The sequence below is a fragment of the Microtus ochrogaster genome, chromosome 2 (genome assembly GCF_000317375.1).
Source record: "Microtus ochrogaster isolate Prairie Vole_2 chromosome 2, MicOch1.0, whole genome shotgun sequence".
In the NCBI taxonomy this organism is placed as follows: domain Eukaryota; kingdom Metazoa; phylum Chordata; class Mammalia; order Rodentia; family Cricetidae; genus Microtus; species Microtus ochrogaster.
Genome location: NC_022010.1, coordinates 12,053,781 through 12,062,539, shown reverse-complemented (window position 1 = coordinate 12,062,539; position 8,759 = coordinate 12,053,781). Strand labels below are relative to the sequence as shown.

The 8,759-nt window shown below is 51.6% G+C and overlaps 1 protein-coding gene across 1 annotated transcript in view; it reads left to right on the top strand.

Moving 5' to 3' along the window:
* The first annotated feature begins 6 nt into the window (after window positions 1–6).
* The window catches only part of Tmem132b (transmembrane protein 132B), a 285,174-nt gene continuing 276,421 nt past the window's right edge, over window positions 7–8,759 (top strand). Inside the window, exon 1 of the mRNA XM_013350061.2 lies at window positions 7–149. Coding sequence (XP_013205515.2) covers window positions 89–149 — 61 coding nt within the window. The 5' untranslated portion in view covers window positions 7–88. The remainder of the gene's footprint in view (window positions 150–8,759) is intronic.

Sequence of the window (8,759 nt, the reverse complement as noted above, 5' to 3'; positions counted from 1 at the left end):
GCAGCCGGCGGCCGAGCGCGGAGCCGAGAGGTGCGGGAGGCGGCGGCGCAGGAGCGAGCGGAGCCCCGCGCTGGCTCCCGGGAGGACCATGCGGGCCCCGGCCGCGTCGCTCGGGCTGCTGCTGGCGCTGAGCGCGCTCCGCTGCGCAGGTAACGCGGCCGCGTCCCCTCCCCGACCCCGCGCGCAAAGTTGCTGCCTGGGTCCCAAGTCCCGGGCGGCCGCCGCCTCCTGCTCTTGGCGGGGCTGGGAAGCCCCGGGGCGGCCCAAGCCCCGCGCGCGCGTCCCCTATGCCTCCTCTCCAGTCCCAGCTGCCCTTCGCATCCTTTGGGGGCTCCGGGAGCCACAGGCGGGGCTCCCCGGATTCCCATCTTCACTCGGCAGGGCACCCGGGCTCAGGGGTCTCTGTGTGTGGGGAATGTCGTGGCCCAGCATCCGTGGACCTCTGTCCTGTTGCCTGGACACCTGCGGGGCCTGGAGGTCGTCTTGGCCGGCGTTGTCTGGCTTGGCCGTAGTCCCTCCCGCGCCCGGTTACCCTCCTGTCTCCAGCCTCCCAAAGCTACCCACTTCCCCAAGTGTCTCCCGAAGGCAACCTGGTAACCCCACTGTTCGTCCCTTGGAAGCTCAGGTCGCTCTAGAGCCCTGACCTGTGGACTGGCAGGACCCGGGAGCGTGGTCCAGTAGCCCCGGGTCGGGTCGCGCTGGCATCTGGTGATGTCTAACGTATCGGTGTTCAAAGCCCTTGCCCCGGTATATCGGGGATTCGCGCAGATTTCGCCTAAAGCCCGCGAATGGGGAAGTCAGAATAGTCAGGTATTTGCTGTTTGTAGCCTGGGCTGGAGTTGACTCAGCTCGGCCACCTCGGTGTTGTTACGTGTTGGTTGTAGAGGAAGCTTATCCTAAAATGACAGTACCCCCTCCCCCACCCCAGGCAAGTGGAGACAATCCCAAAGGCTGGGAAGAAGCGACAGTCACGAGCCATGTTCATGTGCGTGCGAGGGCTGTGTTCTCCAGACCTTTAAAACACACGTTTTGAGAGCAGGTAGCTCAAGATTGAGAGCATCCCTTCCCGTTCCTTAAACCAACCAACCGCACAGATACCCAGAATGTAGAAGGAAAAAAAAAACAAACAACGCAACCTCAACTTTGCGGCTCTGATTGCCTGGGTGAGGTCGCACTTAGGAGCAAGCTTGGATGCCGACTTTTTTTTTTTTTAAATAAGGATGACTGTGCATGGGAAAAAAGTACATATTGCCTTCCTCCCCGATGCCCTCAAGTGACCCCAACTATTTACTAAGACTTTCCGCTTGGAGAGATAGTGGCTGGTCCTGAGCTTTGGCTGGGCCCCGGAGGATGGCACTAGTCTTAAAGTGGAGGGTTCTTTCTTGGCGTGGTTAATGAGCTGCCGCGAGCTGTTTGGCTCTTGGCACTGATCTGCGGCCTGGAGTGGGCTACTGACGGGGTCCAGGCCGCTTCCTCAGAGCGGAAGCCCTGAGTCGCGTTTGCCAAAGTGCACAGTCCCTCGGACTTGAAAATTGCAGTGTTGTGTCTATTTTCTCTCTCCATGGGGGTCAGCGTTCTCCCGGCTGTGTTCAAGAGCGGATCTGGGCAGCCTTGGAGGAGGAAGCTGCCTGTCTCTTGTCTTGTGCCAGAATGAGTCCCCTCACCCTGTCCAGCCCCACCCAGCCACAGAAGAGCCTGTGCATGACTCTGGGCAGCTTGTGGTGGGAGGGAGGATGTACCACCCCTGGGAACCCATTCCTGGCCTTCTGATAACACTGTCAGTACAGCCAGCAAGGCAGAGTTTTCCATGCTTGGGGTCCTTGGTTTCCCATGCCTTCCACCGGTTCCCACCAGGGACATAAAGAGAACACAATTTGCTAAGTCTATATTTAGCTCCAAAGCAAGGGTGATGTTCCTGAAAGAGCTGCCTACACTTGGTTGATTATTGGGAGTTAACCAGCTCCGTCTAGAGCTGGCTGCATTTTCTAGATCGTTTCTGGACCAACCTTGGACTGGCTGGGGTCCTGGGAGAGGGGTTTGAGAGAGTTCACCTGTGAGGGGGTTCTCCCATCGCACACGCGCGCGCGTTGTTGCCTGTGCCCCCTTCCTGCGTGGGCAGCTACCCCGGAGAAGGAGAGTGGTAGGCGGACTTCTTGGAGCCTTGTGAGGGCTGAAGCATACGGAATTGTACTTGGTTGGAGTCAGCACAAATCCTCCGGCTTAGCGACCAGGGGGCCCCATCATTCAAACCATGTTTGTGCATACTGTGGCTTGGAAGTTAGTGATGCATTTACAGACCACGTCCCCTGGGGGAAATTGACAAGCCTTGTTTTGTTGACCCTGGGGGCTTTTTTTCGAGAGGGGGTCTTGTCTGTGGAATGGGGTGGGTGGGGTGCACCCCAGCCCCCTCAGAGAGCCTTGCTAGTGACAAGTTTGCCATTGTAGGGTCGGCGCTGTTGGCTTGCAAGTCACAGGGCTTAGCCCTGCCTAGTCCCCGTGCAGTGTGGCAAGTGGTCTATTTGTTTCTCATTACACCAGGTCTTGGGAAGAGGTGGCCCTGTGGTGTGGGGAAGGGGGTGGGGTGGGGGGAAAATGCTAATTCTGTGGCAGCTTCCAGTGATTTAATGGCATTGGGGACCTTCTCAGAGTAAATCATCTGGTGCCCCTCCTCCCACCAGTGGCAGGAACCGGGAGGCGTGGGGCTTCCTCAGGAGCTCCGCTTGGGTGACTGGAGCCAACAAAGAGTGCAGCGGTTGCCATGATTCGTAGGACAAAAAGAAGCCCCTTATTTGCTGGCTCGGAGTCTGGGAGGGTGGTCTCGGCCAGTAAAGCCCTTAAGGGTTTCCTTCTCAGAGAGCCCCGAGTTCCGGGTAGCCCTTTTTCTCCTGGGTCTAAGTTGAGAGGGATGGAGAGAGTCCATTTTCCTGCAGGCTGTAGCTCTCGGCCTGGGGCTTGAGAGGGGGAGGAGGGGCTTAGGTACCACCCGCAGCTCCGCAGAGGAAGTGATCCAGAGCAGGACGGGGCCTCTGAACACTGCCCTGCCGCAAGGTAGGAGGCTGGGGCCAGGCGGTGTGAACTTCATTTAGACTGGTACTCTGTCCCCTGGCTAAACTGTCTTCTCAGCTCATTGCCCTGGACCTTCTAACCTCACACTAGCACTTGGCTGTGAAGGCATTTTCCACATAAGGAGCCCCAGGCTATGACAACAACAGCCCTTTGATAACCTGAAAGTAGCCCAAAGTAGCCACCTGAAAGACAGGGACAGGAGTCAGAAGAGTGCAGGTGCTGATGGGAGTCAGCTCTGTGTGGCAGGTTCTCTGAGCCTCTTCTGCTAGGAGCACCAGAGAGCCTGCTCCTCTGCAGGTGGGTGAGGGCTTCTGTTTACATTTATGGGGGAAGATATTTACAGGGGAGATTAAACAACCTAACTTCCATCTGTATGCCTTGGCATGTGCACTCTCCCAAACAATACTTTAAAAAAATAAAGGGCAAATATTGGCAGGTCCATGCATGCACACTTGCCTCCTGATCCTTTGTGGTTTCTTGTTCTTTGCCCCCTCCCCTGTGTGTGTGTGTGTGTGTGTGTGTGTATGTGGAGGTCAGAGGTCAACATCAGGGGATGTGCGCTGTGATGCTCTACCTTGCTTTTTGAGACAGTCTCTTACTGAATCTGGAGTTCACCAACTAGTCTAGGCTGTCTGGCCAGAGAGCCAAAGGGATCCTCCTGTCCTTGAGGGGCTGGGGTTACAGAATGCGCTGCTGCACCTGGCTTTTAGATGGGTGTCGGGGATTGAACTCAGGTCCTCATGCTTGCCTGTAAGCACTTTACTGACAGCCACCTCCACAGCCTCTGGTTCTTCCTCTTGAAGGTGTCCTAGAATTGGTAGTGACATAGGCTGGCTCTGCCTGTGGTCTATCCCAAGCCCTTTCTAGCTGCAGCTTCACTGACTTGCAACAATTACAACAATCATCTTGGGGTAGGCACTTGTGCATCACGTTTTGCAGATGAGGAAACTGAGGCTGGGAAGGTGGCAGGTTGGGTGACCACCAGAATCGTGCATAGCAGCATTGGCATCTCAGGGATTTCTCTTAGCTACCGTGCTCTCGTATGAATGTTGCTTTCAGGAGAATGTGTTTGCTTTTAATTGGTGATGATGATGGATGTGTGTAGGACCTCAGTTACCATGGGGCATATGTGAAAGTCAGAGCATAGTCTGCGAGAGTTGGTTCTCTCCTTCCACCTTCATGTGGGAATTGAACTCAGACCGCCAAGCTTGTGCGACAAGTGCCTTTTTACCCACTGAACCCTCTTACTGGTCCTGAGTTTTGGGGCTTTGGTTTGGACCCAGGAACATAGGGTTGTGTCTCTTCCTGAGGGGAATGTTGTGCCTCTCATGAGCTATTCTGTTCGGGAGAAATTAGTCTTCTCAAGTCTGCTCGGTGGAAGCTTCTGCCGTTGGTTGCAGAGATACCTGGTACTGGGGAAGACAGAGCAGGTGAGAAAGGCCCACCTATGGAGGTGCTGGCTACCTTTGGGGACATCTGGCATGGCAGTCTCCATTTTTTTCTTGCTTGCATGGAGAAGAAAGCCACACAGTAAGTGAAATAAGTCAGATTCAGAGAGACAGATATCACATTTTCTCTCATTTATAGATCCTTGATTTTTATAGAGGCACAAAAAGTCATACATGCACATAGGGTGTGAACATAGAAGAGGGTCTGTGGGATGAATAGCAATTACGGGAGGGGAGGGACGTAAAGGGAGGCACGTGAATGTGGTCAAAGGGCAGATGTACTTATCTGAAAATGCCTATGAAAGCCATTGCTATTTTCAATGAACATATGTCACCTAAGGAAAAAAAATTAAATTTAAAACACAAAATTGGTGATGGGCATGGTCATGCATATCTTTAAATCCAGCATTCAGGAGGCTGAGACAGGTTGAACTCCATGAGTTCAAGGTTAGTGTGGTCTACATAGTGAGTTCCAGGCCAGTCGGGATATAGAGTGAGACCCCGCCTCCTACAACAAAATTGAGAGCCTGGACAGAAAGCTGTATTGGTTAATCTTGGCTTTTAAGCATGAGGTCTGAATGAGTTCCCTAGGACCCACATCAAAAAGTGCAGTGAGCCATGCATGTTTGTAATAGCTCTGGGGATGTGGGCACACCCGTGTGGGGCTCAATGGCCGTTTCAGCCTAGTCTACTTGGTGCATTCCAGGCCTTTCAAAAAAAAACAAATAAAAAACCCAAGGTGGAGAGAACTTGAGAAATGACATCCCAAAGCCATCCTCTGGTCACCACTTGCACCTTCAGACGCAATGTAAACACACACACACACACACACACACACACACACACACACCAACTCCTTCCTCTCAACTGGAACTGTCAGTGTCTCAGTTCAGGTTTGAGATATTAGCAGCATTGGCTTAGCCCCATTGGCCTCTCCAAAGCTCCATTTTCCCATCTGGAAGCTGGACCCTGAAATACTTTTCTAACGATCTCATTCTGGGCCTGGGGCTCCCCAGCAAGCACAAGGCTTGTGATAAAATTTACAGGAGTGAGGCTGTCCCCACAGGCGGACCTACAGAGGGAAGACTCACAGCCATGAAACACCAAACAGCTTAAAAAATGCTGTGTCTTTGGGCTGGAAAGATGACTTAGCTGTGAAAACTGAATTTCCAGCTCTTCAGGAGGACCCCAGGGTTCAATTCCCAGCACCCAGGTTGGCTGGCTCACAGCTTCCTGTAACTCCAGTTCCAGGGCAACCAATGCCTTTTTCTGACTTCCTTCAATGTCTGTGGCATGCATATGTTTGGGCATGTTTACACGCACATATAAATAAAATATTAAAAGATAATATTGGGTATTGAATATAGCCAAGGCTGGCCTTGAACTTGAGAGCTGGGGTTACAGAGTTGCACCACCATGCCCAGCCACCAAGGGGCTCCTTGATGCAAGACTTCATTGGGGTTCTTGAGTAGCTCTTGGAGTGAGATTGGCTATATCCCAGGTAGGGACCCAGAGGCACAGAGAATGCCAGGGATGGACAGTATGGCCTGTGTGTGCAGAATGGGGTCTCTTCCTTGAAACTCCTGATTCTGCCCTGATGGTACCACCTTGGGCGGGAGCCTGCTCTATTTCCCTGACCTTAGTCTTGGGGGGACTGTGAGTTTGGGGTGTGTAGCACAGCTTGGATGATGATGGGGAAGCACCAACAGGAGTGTCTGATGTGGAGAGACTGGCGATGGTGCTGATGAGACTTCTTGGTAGAAGCAACACTTCCTAAAGATGCTCCTGGGGCTGGAGAGGTGATGCAGGAGTAGGAGCACTGGCTGCTCCTGCGCAGGACCAGGTTCTGTTCCCAGCACCCACATGCTCATCTGCAACTCCAGCTCCACAGACATGGGGCACATATGTGGTGCACAGACATATATGCAGGCAAGAGACTTCATGTATTAAAAAGAGAAAATTCGGGGACTGGAGAGTTGGCTCAGCCATTAAGGGCACCTGTTGTTGCAAAAAACCTCCTTGGGAACCAAGTATGCATGTTGTGCACAGACATACATGCAAACAAAACGCTCATACACATAAAGTAATATAAAAAAATCTAATAAGTAACTAAAATTTCTTCCTTATTTTCTCTATATTTTTCTCTATTTCTCTATCTATTTCTCTATCTATTTCTCTATCTATTTCTCTATCTATTTCTCTATCTATTTCTCTATCTATCTATCTATCTATCTATCTATCTATCTATCATCTATCTATCATCTATCATCTATCTATCTTCTATCTATCATCTGTCATGTGCCGTGTTACAGTGCATGTCTGGAGGTCAGAGGTCAACTTGCTGGAGATGGTTCTTTCCTTCTACCATGTGGGTCCCTGGGATTGAACTGGCTCTGCTTTAAGTTCTTTTAGCCGTCTTACTAGCCTTTGTTCTCGCTCTTTCTGTGAGAATTTTTACTTCGTTATTTATTTATTTAAATTTAATTTGCTCTTTTGGAAGTTGCAAACATGAATTTAGACAGGCAACATATGTATTTTTTTTTTAACCTGAGACCTAAATTACCAAAAAGAACCAGCTCTGGAGAAGGGTTCCAGGCAGAGAAATGGGCCCCTGGCGTCTCGCTGCAGAGCATCTGGAACACAAAGACTCTGATGCTCTGTCCCTCACCTGCTCACTCAGTGCTCACTCACTCCTCATCCAACAATCACACATTCATCATCACTGGGCATCTGGAATGCCACAGGGGACAAAAGGATGGCTTCAGTCTCATGGGAGGGGCTGTCACTCTCAGCTGGTAGGCAGCAAAGTGAGGGTCCGTGGCACAGGGAGAGGCAAGGTTGGGGGCACTTGGGTTCTCATCCAGCGCTTGATTCTGCTTCTCCCACACAGGGCTTGGGGAGAGGGAGAAAAGCGCCGTCCTTTCTATTTAATTCCAATGCCTTCTCTTTGCGCAGCCACCTGGCTCTGCCTTTGGGGTGCTTGAGTCAAACTCCTTCCCCGATGCCAATCTCCTTGGCTGATGCACGCCCTCCCTCTCTCCATGCTCCGGGCCCAAAAATAGTTACATAAGAAATCGATGGGGTCTAATCGGGCTCACCAAGGTTTATGACTGAGGGTGATTGATTGCGAGCCTCCCTCTGAGCCTGGGGTCTCATAGCTTTAGTTTGAATTAAGCCACTGAGCACACACTCTGGCGACTGGTCCAGTGTCCTGAACTGGGGAAGAGCGGCTGTGAGCATTACTCCTCGGGGTCAGCTCTGGTCTCCTGTCCTCCAGCTGGGGTCCTTGTGTGCTGTGCCATCCTCTGTGGGTACCCCTGGGGTTACTAAGGAGCCAACTCTCTGGGGATGTGGAGATGTTCCCAGTTTCCGCTGGCCACCTGTGGGTGGTCATATGACCTGCAGACCTTACCTCTTAGCTGCTGTCATTTAAGAACCGGGTGCTGTCAAATATTGTAGGTTTGGGGGTTTCCACAAGAAACATCAGGATCTCAAGTCCAGCATGGCGGTTCACGGTTATAATCCCAGTGTGTAGGGGTGTAGAGGCGGGAGGATTACTTCAAGTTCAAGCTGAGCCTGGACTACATAGTTACAGAATAGTCTGTACTACATAAGATCCTGACACGCGTGTGCACGCACGCACACACACACAGATACAAATGCAGATGCACAATACAGTGATTGGGAAGTGTGGGCAGTGTCCAACTGCACCGAGACTCAGTTTCTCTGTCTATAAAGTGGGCAGCTGCCAACCTTCTTCCTCACAACCATCTTCCAATTTATCTCACCGTTTGTGCACACTCTTGTGAATTCTGACACATTTTTATTGCACTTTCCTGAGCCTGGTGACAACAGTGACAGGCCGAGGTCCCTGACCTAGGGTGTGGCATGAAGGCAGAGAGCTTGAAGCCATGATAGTTGGGAACATGGCTTCATCAGGGGAGGCTCTGCAGGAGACACTGCAGACAAGGGTGCCAGGAGAGGATGCTTATCTTCAATGGGTTTGAACAGTGGCATTTGAGCCAAGGCCTGAAGAGGAGAAGGAGGCCTGAAGAGGAGAAGGGGGAGGTGGTTAGGTGGGGTATTAGTCAGGGTTCCCTAGAGTAACAGAACTTATAGAATGAATGTCTGTGTATGCATCTATCTATCTATCTATCTATCTATCTATCTATCTATCTATCTATCTACCATCTATCTATCATCTATCTATCTATCTATCTATCTATCTATCTATCTACCATCTAT